This window comes from Zootoca vivipara, chromosome 7, assembly GCF_965207765.1.
Source record: "Zootoca vivipara chromosome 7, rZooViv2.hap1.1, whole genome shotgun sequence".
In the NCBI taxonomy this organism is placed as follows: domain Eukaryota; kingdom Metazoa; phylum Chordata; class Lepidosauria; order Squamata; family Lacertidae; genus Zootoca; species Zootoca vivipara.
The window spans coordinates 5,798,309-5,817,637 of record NC_142590.1 but is presented as its reverse complement, the minus strand read 5'-3'; the positions used below and the strand labels follow the sequence as shown (position 1 = coordinate 5,817,637).

The 19,329-nt window shown below is 43.9% G+C and overlaps 1 protein-coding gene across 8 annotated transcripts in view; it reads right to left on the bottom strand.

Annotated features, from left to right (window-relative positions):
* RASAL2 (RAS protein activator like 2) overlaps positions 1-19,329 on the bottom strand; it is a 215,597-nt gene that overhangs the window by 92,946 nt on the left and 103,322 nt on the right. For 2 of the 8 annotated variants that reach the window (XM_060276607.2, XM_088673682.1), the window contains exon 1: positions 96-428. The exons of the other annotated variants lie outside the window; for them this stretch is intronic. In XM_060276607.2, the coding sequence (XP_060132590.2) occupies positions 96-108 (13 nt within the window). In that variant the 5' untranslated portion in view covers positions 109-428. Of the gene's footprint in view, positions 1-95; positions 429-19,329 lie in introns of those variants that run through there. 8 annotated transcript variants of the gene reach the window in all.

Here is a 19,329-nt window from a genome sequence, read left to right as displayed (position 1 = left end):
AACACTTAACTTTTATGAAAGAAGAATGCAACATTCCCCGCCCCTCAACAGGCTTTCTGGTATGCCCCTCAAGTTTTTGCTGATGGGAACCTTACCTGAAACCTGCATGCTGTGACCTTGCCAGTGGCTCAGTCATGTTCCTGCCCGCATGCCAGCCCCCACTTTCGGCAGCCACACTCCTTGTCTGTCCTCTGCCTTGGACAGTGTGGAATGCAGAAAAGCCAGGACGAAAACTGTGGCGAAGCTTCTTTATCCAGTTCCCTGGCTCCGGGCAGTCGGACAATAGCTACCCTTTCTCTTGCGTTCCTTCTCCCCCACGGCAGGGGAGAGTGCCGGAATCCCGTGTGTCTGTGTGTGTGTGTGAACCAAGGCAAACTAACAGGGACGGACTTTTCATTTTCCTCTCCCCAAAGGGGTGTGCGCGTGTGAGTAAGAGAAGGCGGCGTCAGGCAGCCAAAACATGAGCTAATGAAAGAGCAGCTCCCTTTAAATTGCTGCTCAACTACGGAGATACGGTGGTTTATGTAACACGATGCCATCGGCACAACTGATCCAATCTGAACGGAGTGGATACCAAAATGAGGAGCACCAGGCTTCTGACAGGAAGGAAAACTCAATGGCAAAAAGTTTGACGGGACACTGAGGCAAGTAGAGAACTGTTTCCACCCAGCACTTTCCACCCAGCAACTCAGGGAAGCAAACAACTCTCGGCAAGTAAGTGAAACACAGGCAAAAGCATCAGCCACCCACTCTGCATACTGTCAGGTGTTGAAAGGGAGACTTTAAAAAGCAAGGGGAAGAAGTCAAGGAACAGGAGGGTGTTCTACTATCTTGTTGGTGCGCATATGTCTCTTTAAAAAAACAACAACTCTCTTTTTAATATGCTGAGAGAAGGGGGGGGAGGATAAGCACCTCTACACTCCAGTCTTTTGCTGCTAATGCATTACATTAAAAACATGACAATATCACTGCAGAGAACAAAACATCAAGTCTGAACCGTTCAAAAGAACCCCACAATTCCCACCTGCCTATCCAGAGTTGCAGAGAGATACTGCGTAGAGGAAAGATCCCTTTGCCTGGCGCTGTAATTTAATCATGGGCTGAAGACAGGCTGAGCACACGCTTCCTACTGGCAGCTCTGCACGTCCTCAAATCTAGGATATTCCCATTCTCTTCCTTCCGATTCAGTGGATACACGATCTCTCCTTCCTTGCGATGCATGTCTCCACCCCACAGCGTAATGTAGATTTGTGATAAGCCTCAGTTCTTTTCCTACTTATGCAACAGCCCTTGCGCCCTCAGACTCCCCCCCCCCCCCCGCCAGAAGTAGGAACAGCAGCCCACCCTCTGCTACTGCTCACAAGGAAATCCCAGGAAAAAAGCCTCCGGACAAGTCTTGGGATGCTGAATGCATGCTGCTATGAAGCTAACCAAGCAAACATTTATAAACATATGAAAGTTACCTCCACCCCCTTCTCAAACGCTCATCAAAACAAAACCAACCTGAAGCTTAATTATGGCTCAGAGTGATTTCTGAATTCTAAAACCATCATTAGGGCTGCTGCTCCATCTGCAGAAGCTGCTGTACTGTGGAGATGGGACTGAACTTATACAGAGTATTGATGGGTGAACTCCTGTCGCCTCAATTTGGAATTGGGCTCAGCTAATACAAACTGGTTTTTTTTTTAGTATTTGTTTGTTTGTGAATTTCCCTCCAAGCTCTTCAAATTTCAGAAACTCCAGTATGGTTCTGATGCTATCAGTGGGAGCATAATGAAACATATGGTAAATCAGGGGCGAAACATGGCTTTTTCCCATCCGGGTCAAAGACCCAGTTTGGCACACACACACACACACACACCCAAGCAGTTGCATACACACACAAGCACAGGAATATGCAGGCTTTGAGTGACTCATTCTACTTGAAGGAGGAATCAGTGCAACTCAATCGTGCGTATTCATTTTTTAATATTCATTTTGGCCCTTGACTATGCAGTAAAATGTTTGTTGTTAGCATACTCATCAACCAGCAGAAGTACAACTGTACCTTGTTTTGCGACCGGGATCTGTTCCGGAGCCCCAGACGCTAGACAAAAAGCATGCACGACAAAGCACTGCTTTGCGCATGTGCGCGGAGCTGTTTGTGCTTCTGCGCATGTGTGAAGTGTGATTTAGCACTTCTGCGCATGTGCAAGCGGCAAACCTGGAAGTAACCCATTCCGGTACTTCTGGGTTTGCTGCGGACGTTCGATGAAATGGACGCTCGACGAGGCAGACTCAAAACGAGGTACCGCTGTAGGTCCAATGGAAAGTAACATTTCCTTCACCTTGTGCTTCCCGTTCTGGTACCAACCAATGCAACTTGATGGTTCTTTCTCTTTCCGTTCATCACTTCCACAATGTGGCATTGAATATATCAACTATTCTCTGAGCATCTCAGAAAACCTATAGTTCTGGTGTGAATGGCACATTGCCACAGAAAGAATGTCCATATACAAGATCTCATGTCATATACAAGATCTCTCTTGACATATTCAGCAGTAATTCCTATTTAAGCTAAAGCATTAAATCTAAGATTGTACAATTGAGAAATATTCTGCTTTTATGGTGGAATACAAAATGGGATCCACATCCCATGCTTTCATTACTAACTTTCCCAAAATGATGTTGCTGCCCACAATTAGGAATGAGTTAAACTCCAGCTTCAATTGTGCTTTCAGTGTTAATGGAACATATTTCTAGTAATCTGAGACACTCTAAACTTGTTTAACCTGCAAAGAACAGGAGGATTCCTGAAATACCACAGGAGCTTCCCAAAGTGATCCACCACAGGGAAATGGCTTTCCACAAACCTAGTGATGACAGAAAACTGGGGTGGGTGAGAGACAAAAGCTCCACAGCTTCATTCCAGATATTGCAAAGCAAACAAGCTGATTTGGACAAGTTGGAAAAAATGTAGACTGTTGGTGAAATATTCAGTTCCCCGTCAAAACAAAATCAAAACCCTGCTCTAAATAGTTAAATATAAAAGCTCCCTTGCAAACATATCATCTTTAATTTAAATAAAAATCTGTCACAGTAGCAACTGTGCAAAGCATCAATGAGACTGTTATTTACAGATGATTTCAGAAAGAGCAAAGGGAGAATAATATAGTGACAGGAACAAAATAAAAAAATTCCTTCCAGCAGCACCTTAAAGACCAACTAAGTTTTTATTTTGGTATGAGCTTTCGTGTGCATGCACACTTCTTCAGATACGTGTGACTAGTTCATGAGAGAAGGGAAATAGAGGTTCAGAGAGGACTGTGACCTGCTTCCCACGAACCCACTGTAGCTGAGACTAGAACTGATGGCAATATCACCAAAATGTATTGAGCCTGGAAAGGAAACTCATCAAAGACACCAGTGACGGCATCTGCAGCCAAAGAATTGGCTAGTTGACTCAGATCAATATCTGCTTTATGAACCTCATTCTCCGTTAGAATTGTGAGGCTGAAATATCGCAGTGAAAGCAGAAGCCAGAGTGTGTGCAGAATCCCCACCTTGGCTTCCTCCCTTTCCTGACAACAGTGCACAACCCCTCTAGTCTCTGGCTCTTATGAACTGTTTTGGGGCTGCTCTCCTTTCTCCAGATTAATTGCTCCACCCAATGCCCTCAATGCGCTTCCTCAAGATCCTGCTTTTCAGACCACTGGCTATTTCGTCCCATTGCAGCCAAACCACACCCCAATGCATTCTGTTTGCTTTCTGCTAGTCAGCATCTCCTGAACATGAATGCTCAACCTTACGTTTCTTCAGAGCGCCATCTATGACTAGCCTTTGCTGCAGTTCCCTTTCTCCGTTCCCCCAAGCCTTGCTTTCCAACCAGCCTTTTTCTCGGGTTCCTCTTTATTAGCTCCTTACACCCTTCTTTGGGCTTCCTTTCCTATAGACTGCATCTCCCTGGCACCTTTTCCCAATCCTTGGCTGCCCCCAAGGTGATGTTTTGATCCCCGCCAAAAATTCCCTTCCCTTGGAGAGTTGGGAGTGCACATTATGCTGCTCCCTAAAAACTACAGAATACTCTGAGCTACCACATATTAGCTCAAACAATCATAGCCAGAGTCTTCACTGCTGCAAGCTCTGCTTAATTAGGCATTTCCCATAATTCCTAAATATTCCAGTTGATCATATGGGCCATATATTAATAATTTGCAGTCTGCAAATTCCTCCAAGGCACTCCAGAGAACGTTTTATCCTCACCCACCCACCCGGTTAGGTAGATTAGGATGGTAAAGTCACCCAGTGACCCTGGGGGCTGATATCATGGGCATCATATGTAATTGTCCCTTAGGAGGAGGAGAATGTTCGACCTCAATTCACACAATTTCCAAGTCATGCCAGGAAGGCAAAACTTGGCACCATTAAGGTGTACTGAGTGAACTTGACAGATTCACTGGGCCTTGGTTTCCACATCACTCCAGGCGCTGCTATCTGTCACCAAGCCTAATTGGCTGTGCCTGGCATTTAAACAGCATTCCAACAGCTAATGGCCAGCTACAAATGCCAGTAATTGCTCCTGCTATCTCAGGGATGGAGATCATCAAACCCGGTGTGTTCGTGTTACATATTCCAGAGAAGAGGTTGTCACTCAGGTTGGAGCATATCAAAGGCTCCAGCACTGCTGCTCTAAATTATCAGCCTTTCTAAATGCATAGAAACTTAGAAAGCTGTCTTACACCAAGTCAGACTGTTGGCCCATCTGGTTCAGTACCGTCAACCCTAATTGGCACCAGCTCTCTTGGGTTTCAGGAAACAGTCTTGCCCAGCCTTAACTGGAGACACCAGGGATCAAACCTGGGACCTTTTCTATGCAAAGGTAAAGGTAAAGGGACCCCAGACCAGTCGTGGACAACTCTGGGGTTGCGGCACTCATCTCGCTTTACTGGCCGAGGGAGCCGGCATACAGCTTCCGGGTCATGTGGCCAGCATGACTAAGCCGCTTCTGGCGAACCAGAGCAGCACATGGAAACGGCGTTTACCTTTCCGCCGTACCTATTCATCTACTTGTACTTTGACGCGCTTTCAAACTGCTAGGTTGGCAGGAGCAGGGACCAAGCAACGGGAGCTCAACCCGTCACAGGGATTCGAACCGCCGACCTTCTGATCAGCAAGCCCTAGGCTCTGTGGTTTAACCCACAGCGCCACCCGCATCCCTATTTGCATGCAAAGCACACACACTATCACCCCCCCATGTTTTGTAACCTGATATTTTACAGAAAACATTTATTCAACGTGTGCAGAAGAGGGCAACTAAGATGATCAAGGGTCTACAAGCCAAGCCATAAGAGCAGGTGTTGAACGAGCTGGGTATGTTTAGCCTAAAAAAGAGGAGACTGAGAGCAGATATGATAATCATCTTCAAATATCTCAAGGGCTGTCACATGGACACATAACTAGTGTCATTCAGCGCTAGAACATTCGGCCTTTTTCGGCGGTGGCGGCACGTGGGGGGGCCGGCTGGCCCCTCCCACGGCCGCCGCTTCGTCGGGGTGCTCCGCTGAGCCCAGCTGGCCAGCGGGCGCCCAGGAGAAGGCCGCAATTTTTCTGAGGACTGCGAGGGAAATGGTAGGCAGGGGGGGGGGAGAGCGTGTGTGTGCGTGTGTGCGTCAAGTCTCTGCGTCCAATCCCTGTGTCCGTGGGGCACATGCGCAGTAGCGCGGACACAGGGACTGGACGCAGAGACACTTGCACTTTATTATATAGGATTGCATCCTGCCGTTGCTCCAAAGAGCTCAGTTATGCTATTGTGGCCCCACAACAATCCTATGGGGGAAGTTAAACTGCGGAAGAGAACAACTATCCCATTCAGGCATAGAAGTACTTATGCAGCTCAAAATGGCGGTCGCCTCCCTTTGCTCACGGTTGTTTTTTGTTTTGTTTTTTTAAGGTCTTTGTGCTCTCTCTCATTCAAGTTCACTTCTCCCCTGTTTTGTTTTTAATCCAATTCATAAAGCTTTTGACAAGATTTGCAGCTGCTGGCACTGCAGCTTCCCAGACTAGAATAAAATGTGCATTTTAAAACATTTTATGAAATGTCCATCTATCCCAATCTCTTTGCAGCATCCGTGATATAGCTATAAAAGGTGAGCCTTAAGGACATAATCAAAGGTTATATATTACATTGGTTTGATGAAAGGGACCTATTTGCAGTTTTCTCTGCATATCCTACAGGCAGGGAAGGGTATAAACTTCCTTTGCTCTCTCCTGCTTGAAATACTGGGTACTTTGAAATGTGCCTTATTAAAAGTATGGCGGGTTCAAGAATGCGAGATGGCTTTCCCAAGGCCTTGATCTGAGATTCACAGCTTTTTGTTAAGGTATCCCCAAAGTGCAGAATGAGAAGAACCACCATTCCCACTTCCAATACACCCTGACCCCCAAGCCAACCTTGCAAGTAAGTCTGCAGAAGTTTCGAGACCATGAAATATTTTTTCTAACCACTTGACTGCCAGCCCATGGCTGGTGATGTGCAATGCTGAGAGTTATGGGGCAGGAGGAAGATGCCACTGCTGGGGTGGATGGGACGAGGGGGGGGGACACAATTCCCTTAGTGATGGCACAGGAGGCAAAGGGATGCTGCTGCCTGGCACATTGAGTCTTCTGCCAGTACGTAATGGCATGTTCTCCCCCAGCGCCATGCGCAAAGTCATCCCGGAGTGCTTTGAGCGCGTCAACAGCTTCCAGCAGCACTAGCACCAGTTTCCCTCCACGCAGGGCTGGCTCGCCCATTGACTCCAGTGGTGCGGGGCGCCGGGGCGCCTGGGCGCTCAGGGGGGCGCCCCAGCAAGTGGAGGAGCTGCACGGCGGCCTCCCTTTTCCCTCCGCCAGCCGCGCCGCTCAGGATCTCCGCTCAGGGAGGAAAGCGAGCGGAGCAGGGGCACTAGGACGCTGTTCCGCTCTGCAGCGCCAGGGTCATCCCTCACCCCGGCGCTGCGCTTCATTGGCATTCCTGTTGGCGGGAAGGCTCGGATGCCTTTCCACAGTCTAGGACTCTCCCTGATGCCCGCTGGCTCCATGGCGCCCATCTGGCCTCCGCTGCCGGCGGGAGGGCTCCGGACTGCAGGAGCGGGGCTCTCCCTGCTGGCTCCGCGGGGCCGGGACGCCGGGCCTCTCTGCAGGCCGCACTCTCCCTTCCCGGCCCTGTGGCTCTCGGCTCAGCCGAGGCGTCGCCCCGAGGCCTTCCGGCTCGGGGGAGACGGCGCGCTCCTCCAGGGAAAGTAAGAGCTTTCCTTTTTTTAAAAAATGGAGGTGCAGAGCTGGAGGTGCAGAGTTTTTGTTTTTTTAAAGAGTGCACCAGGTCGCCCGATGTGCTAAAGACGGTCCTGCCTCCACGTGATGGCACTGCGACCTTCTACCCCTGTCCTGGAGGCAATTTTTCCTCAGCACAGTCAACCAAACAAGAGCCTGTTTCCAATTGCTGTAGCAAACAACAACACCTCTAGCAATAATATAACCATTTCACACACCCCAACAGCATTTGGCTCAATTTTTGGCTCAATTTAACTTTAGACATGAATTATTACCTCCATTTTGAAGCCCCTTCCCACGTTCATTACTATACCCAATACTTTATATTGTTTTATTGGTACCATAAGAGGGAAATTTATTCTTATTACTCATAAATAATCTAAGCACAACCACAACGGCTGCTGATTAGATGTTTAGCTACGCCATGTCGAATATTACCTGTTAACTCTGTTCTGACCTGTTTCCCCTTTGTTTTTCTTTAAACCGATTCATGAACCAAGAATTTAAACATTTATACATTTACATTTCTTTTCAGGAAGTGATGTCCCAAGTGAGCTGCTGATATAATCTATAGCAATCCATATTCTTGTACACATTCCAAATATAAAAAGAGTAATTGTCAAGGTAAAGGTATCAGTAGTTTTTAAAATAAAATAAAATAAAATAAAACTATCCTCTAATCATGGTGGAACAAGTTTCCAGCTCATGTTTAAGCTGTTTCATAATTAAGGACATGCTCGAGCTTTTATGTTTCCAAAGCATGTTAACCAAATCCTTAGGGATGCAGCAGGCTCTCAAAATCCAATAAAAAACACCTTGCTTCAGTAACTTTTAAAAATGTCTAATGCTTAGAGGCGCTACAAAGATTAATTAGTGTGTGTCAGGATATCACTCAAGCCGCTGAGTAGGATTACCAAATATATGAACATAAGAAACTGCTTTCTGCTGACTGAACACCATGGGTCTAACTCTAACCTACTGTGTTTCTCCGAAAATAAGCCATACCCCAAAAATAGCCCATAGTGATAGGCAGTTTAACCTTGTAACCATACTTAATAAAAAAAATTAGACATCCCCTGAAAATAAGCCACTGTGGGGTTTTTTTTTTGAGGAAAAATAAATATAAGATGGTGTCTTATTTTTGGAGAAACACGGTAGCAGAGTTGACATGCTCTCAGGTAGAGGCCTTTCTCAGCACTGCTACCTGAAACCTATTTAACTGGAAATGCTAATGAATGATCCTGGTACCTTCTGAATATGTGCCCTACCACTGAACTACGACCCAACTCCATGAATAAAGATGGTTTAAGGCTGCAATTCCACTCACAATTGACCATGAATGAATCTAACGGATGTCGATAGGACTTACATCTGAGTAAAACGAGGAAACCTATGCTGATGCCATGCTGAGTCAATTCATTCACTGGGCAACAAAGGGTCTTTCACAAAAATCAAGCACATTCATGACACGGCCTTCCAATTGGTTGAGTTTAGGACAACTCACTGGAAGTCTGCAGACCACAATAGGGTCACGGTTTGGTTTTGCTAATCAGTTAAGGTGATCTTTACTTGCCACTGCACAATGGCAATTTACAGGCCTATTACATGGATTTGTTTCCTAATATGAAAATAGCTAACATGTTCTACCTGCCTTCTCCAACTAAGGACTCAAATTATTCATCAAACTGTTTGTTTTAATTTTAGGCTGATTTAATCAACCTTATTTAAACCAGTGGCAGTTTAAACCACCTGAAAGTTCATAGGCAGTCAGACCCACCAACTGGATCCATTCCCCTGCCTCGTCCACTCTTTGCTAACATCCATCAATCAAAGGACTGTTTTGATTAGTCCCATTTGCCATTGGATCTTTTGGCTAAATCAATGAGATTTAATAAACGTGCATATTGCCAGGGCTGGGAAATGGATTCCTGTTTGAGGCACTGAAATCTCAGGTAACTTACAGGTAAAGGTACTACTCATTGTTATAAGGTCATCTTTAACATTTTCTTATTCATTCCCTACTACATACAATTGCAAAAAGACTCTTTAAACTAAAATGATTGACTCCTGACCCATCAATTAAAATTTGCCCCTGATGTAATCAACTAGAACATCAGTTGATCAACCAATGAATTAAAATATTTAACCTTAGTTAAACTCAATTTAGTTAAACAGTGCACATGGCTAATATGAAGATTTAAGAAGAAAATCTGAAAAATAAGGTCATCTGCATGAGACAGGATCTATTTTAGCAACAAGTATCTATTAAAATAAATCAGATTTAGGGCACTGCCTACTTTCATCAGCAAGGCATCAACTTGTTCTATCCCTGAATCTATGGGTGGGGAAATTAGGATGGGTCTCTCTCTGGAAATGGGGTGTTAATCCTTTTGTCTATGAGAACAGGAACAGGCCACCTGTTCAAATGACAAAAACTTAAAAATCTTTCTAAAGAGATTTATTTCGTGTGGGACGGTAAATGCTTTTCTAAGAATAAAAATGTAGGGATTATGGACCCAGTGTACTGAGAGTTAAGATTATGTGTCCATACTCCAGTTAATCCTTGCTCTACAGGGATTTACGTTTTAAACAGATAAATTTGTTCTAGGCCCAAACTTGGCATTAGGTCCACAGGACCTGTAGCTGCGATTCTTAACTGCACAGATTTTAAAGGAAGAAAGTTATCCGTCTCTGTGTAATATAATATGGGGGTGGCAAGGACCTCGGAGGTTACACACCGTTACAGATGCAAACCGGGGAAATGCTTGGAATACGCTAATCCCTATATGAAACATCTCTGCTCCGTTCCTCCTCACACTATTACTCAATGCTGAAATTTCTACTATACCTGTTGCATTTTGCAAGAGCCTCCCCTATACTGATTTAAAAGCCAATGAAGTTTTGTTCTTTTGTTTAAAGATAAATGAAAAATTTTAACTGCTCTACAATACAATATCATCAGTTTAAAAAGTAACTCAGTCTATGAAACAGCATACATATGACAGGTCAGAGCTACTGCTGGCGTCCGGAAACAAGATAGTTTTAGAATTTCAGTATCTCATTTCAGATATTTGTGACTCAAGGCAAATTCACACAATACATTTAAAGCACTTTCAACACACATTTAAAGCATGTGATTTCCCCCAAAGAATGCTGGGAACTGTAGTTTGTTTAAAGAGCTGGGAACTGTAGCTCTGTTGGGGAAAAGAAATAGTTCCCGGGATTCTTTAAAGGAAGACATGTGCTTTAAATGTACGATGTGCTTCATAGGCCACAACACTCTCAGCTTATGGCATAGATCTAAACTGAATACTTGAAAATGATCAATCACTCTCCCCCAGTAACTCTGGGAATTACAGTTTTTGGATAAAGTAGGGATTCTCAGGACCATCCCTCAAGAGTTAAAAAAGCTAGAAGTTTTGTCTCTCCATGCTAACAAGAAATCAGAAAGGTAACATAGAAAAAAAATAACTTGAATCATCTGACTTATCAGGCACCTTAACCTACAGCTCCTACTTATCTTCCAAATAGACCCCCCTATGTGAAAGATGGAGATAATTTGATTTATCTCCATCTGCTTCATTGGAACTGCTTCAAAGGTTTTCCCTTCTCCCATCCAAAATAGATGTATTCTGCTGACTTACGCCAATTGGTGCATTGCAGATTCTTTGAATGACCGAGGTTCACAGCTGATATCTCATTAGATAAAAAGGGCTCAATTCTGCTCAAGGAGAAGTTTGATCCCTCTAGCAGTCAATCATTTTAAGACTTAACTGCACTATACAACTAAAGAGGTCATTATCCTAGTGCACCAACACGTAAAATCTATTATTCATCCATAGCATTAATAAGCATTAAGTATTTATTATTAATCTCTCCTGGAATGAATAAGTAGAATAACTAAGTTTCAATTGTTCCAGGTACACAGCACCTTGAACTTTAGAAATACTGGAGACTAATCTATTATTAGGCATTTTTTAGGTTACTGTTCTCTCGTCTAGTTTTTACCTGGAGATGTGTGAACTGTTGGCTTCATTGGTGCAATCATCTCTCCAGCCAGAAGAGCTCAGCAGCAGCTTGCAGAAAGTGATCTTGGGCATACATTCCAAGACACAGGAACCGGAGTATTACTTAATCAGTCATTTTTTGTTGCTGTCTCTTCTTCCAAGAACTGAAAAGATTCTCGCCCTTAGCAGCCAGGCAGAATTTCTATATAGCTGACTGGTCACCTGATAGCAAAGCAAAGCAGTATGGATCTAGCATCTCAGCAAGACAATGACTCAGTTTTATCCTCTCTCCCTTGGACAGCAAAATTCACAGAAATTGGATTTACATTCAGTGTGCAAAGACAGAAAGCAGCAGCTAAGAATTTCTAGGTTGTAAGGGAAATGATCCATTAAACACCCTGAAAACAGAATGTGCCTTAATGTATTGGTTTAAAATACTACAAGGTCATATCACGCCCCTTTTCAAATGTGAGAGATCATGCCCATGTTCATGGATCATGTCTAATTGTGCCCTCAAAGTGGTACAGCAACTCCTGAAGTTGGGATCTTTGTGACACATGTTTCATTAAGCCCTTGTTCAAACTCATCTGATATTGACAAGCTGGAACACGTGCAGAGGAGGGCAACCGAGATGATCAAGGGTCTGGAAACTAAGCTTTATGAGGAGCGGTTGCGGGAGTTGGATATGTTTAGCCTGGTAAAGAGGAGACTGAGAAGAGATATGATAGCCATCTTCAGATATCTAAAGGGCTGTCACATGGGTAGGACCTGAACCAATGGCTTCAAGTTACAAGAAATGAGACTCCCAACTAAACACCAGGAAGACTTTTCTGACAATAAGAGCCGTTCAGCAGTGGAACAGACTCGAACAAGAGCTGATGGACTCTTCTTCCTTGGAGATTTTAAGCAGAGGTTGGATAGCTGTCTATCATGGATGCTCTAGCTGAGATTCCTGCATTGCCGGGGACTGGACGGCTCTCAGGGTCCCTTCCAACTGTACAGTTCCATGATTCTTCAACTGCAGTCTTAATTGCCTTGGTTTTTAATAAAATCTAATATGGATTTGATTGAGATTGCTAATAATTAATCATTAACACAAGCTTGGTCTTATCCAGGGGTCAGCAACCTTTTTCAGCCGTGGGCCAGTCCAACGTCCCTCAGACCTTGTGGGGGGCCGGACTATATTTTGAAAAAATAAATAAATGAACGAATTCCTATGCCCCACAAGCAACCCAGAGATGCATTTTAAAGAAAAGGACACATTCTACTCATGTAAAAACACCAGGCAGGCCCCACAAATAACCCAGAGATGCATTTTAAAGAAAAGGACACATTCTAATGTAAAAACACACTGATTCATGGACCATCCCCGGGCCAGATGGAGAAGGTGATTGGGCCACATCTGGCCCCTGGGCCTTAGGTTGCTTACCTCTGGCCTTATCAATATTGGTTCTAGAAGCAGTTTCAAAAGCTGAAAATGGGCCTCTGTACTTGAGAATGTCCACTGCCAACATGACACCCACAGACAAACATATGCCTGCAGAAGCTTTCCCTAGAGCCCACAGGGTCCCTTATCTCTGCTGAATTTAAACTAGAATTAAGCATTTTTTTCCTCTGCAGCCTCTGTTTTATACTGCATTCATCTAGGGAAGTTCCAAGACCAAGTACTATTCATAGGACGCTTTGCCACTTCCTCTCCTTCCGTAACGTTTTTTAAACCGTGCACAAATATCACCTCAGAACACTGCAATCGGAAGTGGAAGGCTTGAATTACAATGGGGGGATGCAAATTAACAGTGCAACAGGAAACACGGAAACGGAAGGATTGAATTACAATAGGGGGACACAAAAAAGCAGCACAACACGAAACACGGGGGCGCAAATTAGCAGTGCAACTGGAAACACGGGGACTCAAAACGGAGCACATTCAGCTTCTGAAAAAAGTTCGAAAACTGGAACACCTATTTCTGGTTTTGCAGTGTTCGGGTTCCAAGTTGTTTGTGAACTAAGCTGTTCAAAACCAAGGTACCACTGTACTTTATCGGCCAAAAGAAGCTATTCAATCTTATGGCAGGGTAGCAGACAACAAGGCATCACGGAAGACATCCTTATGTTAAAATAGGACTCTTCTTCACAATGATGCTTCCCTTCTTGGTCTGGGAGCCAACTTCATTAGAGCTCTCTAGCCAGACAGAAATTCTTCAACAAGTCACATGTACATATTTTACCATCAGAAGGGGTGGCCCAAGACTCAGAAATCCAAATAGCATTATCAATCTACTAGAAATACCTCCTGTGTAAGCCTAATTGAAATAAATGAGAGCCTTGCAACTGTATGACTGGATACAACCCTGGATATTTGATTCATTAGCTAAACTCCCATCATCCCTAGCTAACAGGCCCAGTGGTCAGGGGTAATGGGAACTGTAGTCCCAAAACAGTCGGAGGGCCAAGGGTAGCCATGCCTGAGCTAAAGGATTACTTTGGGTGGGGGAAAATCATCATTTTGGATTAAGAACAGCAGAGTTGAGATCTGTAAACCTAAATAATAAAAATCATAGAATCATAGCGTTGGAAGAGACCACAACGGCCATCCAGTCCAACCCCCTGCCAAGTAGGAAACACCATCAAAGCATTCTTGACATATGGCTGTCAAGCCTCTGCTTAAAGACCTCCAAAGAAGGAGACTCCACCACACTCCTTGGCAGCAAATTCCACTGTTGAACAGCTCTTACTGTCAGGAAGTTCTTCCTAATGTTGAGGTGGAATCTTCTTTCTTGTAGTTTGAATCCATTGCTCCGTGTCCGCTTCTCTGGAGCAGCAGAAAACAACCCCCCCTCCCTCCTCTATATGACATCCTTTTAAATAATTCATTATCAATGAAGAAACCATCTATTACCAATGATACATCTCTATGTATCATCAGTGTGAGAATCTAGTATTCATTCATTGTGAATGATATTCAGCCGTGGTGCCAGTTGGGTTAACAAATCTTAAGGCACTTAGAAGATTCCCTGTGCCTGTTCTCACTCCTCTTGCCTTTTGCTAGATCTGATAGTCCCTAATGAACAAACACTGAAATCTGGCATATGCAAAGATGCAGAAAAAGTAAACTTCTCAACAGGTCATGGTCATTAATTTCTCTTCCCGAGGACTCATTTCAGGCCTGACTTTCCCTCATTTGCAACAATTACAGCTTTCCAAAACACAAGGGATTCCCCCAAACCATGTTTTGCCTTCTTTCCAATTAGAGAGAGAAGCAACAGCAGGCTTTGTTGTTACTAATTACAGCTTCAGCATGGCACAGTATTTCTTTCCTGGTAACCAAAACCATTATTAGGGAGATATTTCCCATATCAGCGCCCATCGCTAAGCTGCACTTTTAATAGATTCGGGGGGGGGGTAACTACACCACCCAGAAACCCTATAGATTTTCAAAAAGAGAATACTCCTCTCAGAATACAGTATGAAGGCCTTGTTTTGTAAGGGAACTGCAAAAACTGAAAGAAGTATGTCAGTCATGAATTGTGGGAGCCTTATGGAAGTGGGTGGGGTACCGATGGAAATAGAGAGGGGAAAAAAGTTCCAGGAGCTTCAAATGGGTTGCTTATTATGATAATGCTGATTTGTAAATTATGCAATAAAAAGACTAGTTCAAAAAGGTTATTAATTTAGTATGGAAATCAGTTGATTAGGAAGTATCCTTTTTTTTAAAAAAAAGTTATGTCCCCCACATTTTTTTCTCAAGACACACACACAAGGAAACCCTAGAAGGTTTTTGGTCTGAGTGCACCCAGGGATGGTTGTGAGCAGGATTCCTGCACTGCAGGGGGTTGGACTAGATGACCCCCGGGGTCTCTTCCTACAATTCTATGATTCTAAGGTGGTTTGCAACAAATACTGAACAAGTTCCTCATAATGTACAACAGGATTAAAAACCAAAACCTTTCCACATGGAGAACAACCTCAAAAAGTGTAACAAGATCCCCCCACAAGAGGACCAGAGAACTACTGTATATTGATTCCCAGAATATCAGAATGTCCCAGATCCTTGTCCCTTGAAGTTAGAAATGTAATTAAAATAATGAGGGACAAATTAAAATAATGCAATAACGTAATTAAAATAATGCAAGGGTGATGAACACAGAGGCCCCATAATTACCTACAAACAAAACAAATGGAAACTGTTTGCAATTTGGTAATTTTCCTGATTATGGTCATGGATTAAATATAGGGGTCCAAGTGTGCATTTGCTGCATAGGTTTATATATTGTGATCAGTTATTGAGATGGCTCAACAGAAAGCTTACTCTGTTATTAGTTTGATATTTACCGTATTTTTCGCTCCATAAGACATACTTTTTTCCTCCTAAAAAGTAAGGGGAAATGTCTGTGCGTCTTATGGAGCGATATTTTTTCCCCCTTTTCTTTTCTGTTGCATGAGATTTTTCAACTGTTCTTATATGTTCTTTCAATGCTGATTTTATATCTGAAGTCGGTTTTGTTCTTTAAGCTCTAGGTTTTTTTTTTGCAATTCATGTTTTTCACTTTTCACCATAATCTTCGTTTTTTGCAATGCTAATAATTTTATAGTTTATTAAACACGTAGCCGAAGTAGTACAATATGATTATAAATGTAAGTGACATATAGCATTGAACATGACATGTATATCTAGGTACAGTTGAAGGTATGCAAAAATGCATTCCCTCAGGATACAATATATACAATCTGCTGTTATTCAGGTAAGAATTTGCGCTTGCATTTGAGGAGGGTGTGATTCAGAATATTTTTTTTCTTGTTTTCCTGCTCTAAAAAACTAGGTGCGTCTTATGGTCAGGTGCGTCTTATGGAGTGAAAAATACGGTATGTCTGATCTCTAATTCAGGCCATGGAAAGGGTTCTAGCTTTGTGTTTCTGCTTTCTTTTCTTTCTAGGTTCAGAGACATTTTGTTCATTCTGGTAGAGCATTCTAACACGCAACCCATTCGCCCCATATGCTGACTGAAGTGTTACAGTCTCACAAAGGCCGTACTGGGGCTTTTAAAAACTGTCACGTCTGAACCATACCTGCCAAGTTGCTGTCGGAGAAATAAGGGACCAGGCCGGAAGTAGCAGACCGGAAGTAGAGCTCAGAAGTAACTTTTGATGCTGATTTGCCCAGTTCCAAAATGGCTGCCACTGCATCCATTTTGGAACTGGGCAGAGCAGCATCAAAACTCACTTCTGAGCATGCTCCGCCCAGTTCCAAAATGGCCGCCGCGCCAGAATGAACCAGGGAAAAAACAAAAAAAATCCGTTTTTTCAGCTAAGAACAGCTGGAAAAACGGGGATTTCCCGGGGAATACGGGAGACTTGGCAGCTATGTCTAAACAGGGGTTTTGAATCTAGGATTGCAGGATTCCACATGAAAAAGCTTGGCCATTGAACTACATGGGATAATGTATATAATAAATCAAGCTCAAGATCCCTAAGCAATAAGTTCAGCCACCACCCTTCATAAAAGATAGTAAGACAATTACGTTGATTGTGTGTGCACACATACGGAGGTGGCAGTGGAAATTTTGCATTACAGTTTCTATCCTAGCAATTTTGTCTATCCTCTTGTGCTTTCAGCATTTGGTGTCCATTCCAAAGCTATTTTGGGTGCAGCTGTTGCTGTTAGCACATGCTGCTGGCTGCCATCTGTTTCTCCTTTTCGCGTCAGTCACGTCCAGCTCCAAAGCTCTCCTTCCCCAGGATCAGCTCTCATTGTAATTTTTAAGGGGGACACTTAAGTATTCAGCTCACTGTGAAGCATGCCCTTCAAACAAGGAGATTCTCCCAAATAAGCAATCCTAAACAAATAAACTAACGGGAAAAAGAGTGAGCATAATTCAAAGCTATATATTTCGGCCATCGTTCACAATCTTTTATTTTCCAGAGATGTGTTCTGTTCTTTCCATCCTTGCACTGTCGCAGTGCTGCCTACAAAATCTATTCCCTTTAAAATATCTGATAGACAGTGGCACCTCAGTTTAAGAACAGCCCTGTTTACAAACGATTCGGTTTACGAACTCCGCAAAACCGGAAGTAGTGTCCCGGTTTGCGAACTTTACCTTGGTCTAAGAACGGAATCCAAACGGTGGAAGGGCACTGGCGGCGGGAGGCGTCTTTAAGCAAAGCGTGCCTCAGTTTAAGAATGGATTCGGTTTAAGAGTGGACTTCAGGAACAGATTAAGTTCGTAAACTGAGGTACCACTGTATTAGTTGCCCTGCAATGCATTGCATAGTCCTGGGTTTCCAATGCAGTGCGCACAAATGCCAGGGCATCTCCTAAAGGGCTGCCCTGGTGCTCATCAGGCTATTTGCTCCCCTCTGCACCCAATTAGCAACAACACACACACACAAAAACACCCACCCCTTTCAAATGACCTCCCAGCGCAGTTCCTCCAGCCACTCTGTTGCACAGACCCTCTGTTGCACATGTCTGCTTCCATTCTGATTCGATAGCAGCAGGCTTTTGGATTGGTTGGAAAAGAGGAGGAAAGATGGGTGGTGGTTAAGCTGTGTTAATATAGGAAATGCAGAAGAGTGGGAGGAGGAGCGTTGAAAAGAGAACTCATGGAAGGGGAGGCCGGAAGGTAGAAGAAGCCAGAACTACGGGAGGAGGGCAGAAAACAGGGCTAGTGGTAGGGCTAAGAGGAAAGCACAGAAGGGAGAACAGGAAAGGGAGAAGCCAGAGCCATAGAGATTGAGCAGAACTGGGTGCCTTTCCATTCATTTTCTTGGGCAATATTTGCATTCCTTGAAATGGAACTACAGTTTGCGGTAGAAAAAAAAATGGGATTAAAAGAGTGTTTTGTGCTCAAATCCCCACATCTGCCTTACGCTCGAGTTCGTGAGCAAGTTACTTGTTCTTTTTCATTAAGCCATGATCCCATGGTGGCCATTTTGTGGTGGTGTCCACAATAGGTTCCCCCCCTCCAAATTTCTAAGGAAGTCGGTGAGCCCCAATATACTCCATATGAAATATGCTGCAGAAAATACAGATTATCCTGTCATGCCAGCAGGCTCCCCCCCACCCCGCCCTTAACAAAATGGGCAAGGAATTTAAAGTTCTTAGGGCGGCATTCATTCAGCCTCCAGGCGGGTTACATTGCCCTCGGAATCCATGGGCTATAGAAATATAAATGTCTCCTGGTATGCTTTGGGTACAATTCACTGAGAACAATGGCTGCCCACCCTCCATTTCAATCAACTAATTTGTGAGGTAGAAGAGGTACAATCAAATGCCCTTGAGTCCTAATTTCATTTGCCGGTTTAGCAATGTGTCTCGCTTGTTAAGGTGCATTGCTGTGTCTCTTGTCATTTCCCATCTCCCTTGAAAGCCAAGACAGCATTTCTTTCTCCTAACAATACCGACTTACGTCTCTGAAAATGCTTCGGGATCAGTACCTTGTTGAGAAACACAAGGCAGGTGCTTCAGAAGTAGTGTCATTATGACTGTAATTGCAAAATGCTAAATCACTAAGCCACAAGTACAGTTTGTTAGCCACATAATTTGCTGATTAAAGATGGACGAGCAAAACTGACAAACAGCCTCTTATGCATTCTTCCCATCAACAGGAAGTCGCTAATCTCTGTGCTGCTGCCAAAAGATCAGAGTGTCCTTTAAATATATATATTTGAGCTCTTTTCAAGTGAGTCACTCAGTGATGTCATTTCAGCAAAGAGCAACAAAGAGTCCTCGTGTGAGAAGCCAGAGGTAGACCATGCAGGTGTGGCATATATACACCTGTATCTGTCAGCTAACAGGTGAGAGGCCTCCCTTAGGTGACCAGCCTCCAAGGGCCAAACAAGACACAATGGACGATGCCTTTGCCCCATCCCATTTGACACAGCCAGTGGTGGCATCTGGTATTTAAACTCAAAGTGTGCCCTCCTCTGCCATTATATTCGGGTAGTTCTCACGCCAGCCCAGCTTATGTCTTGCTTTGGACCCAAAGCGATAGAGCAGGCATCCCCAAACTTCGGCCCTCCAGATGTTTTGGAC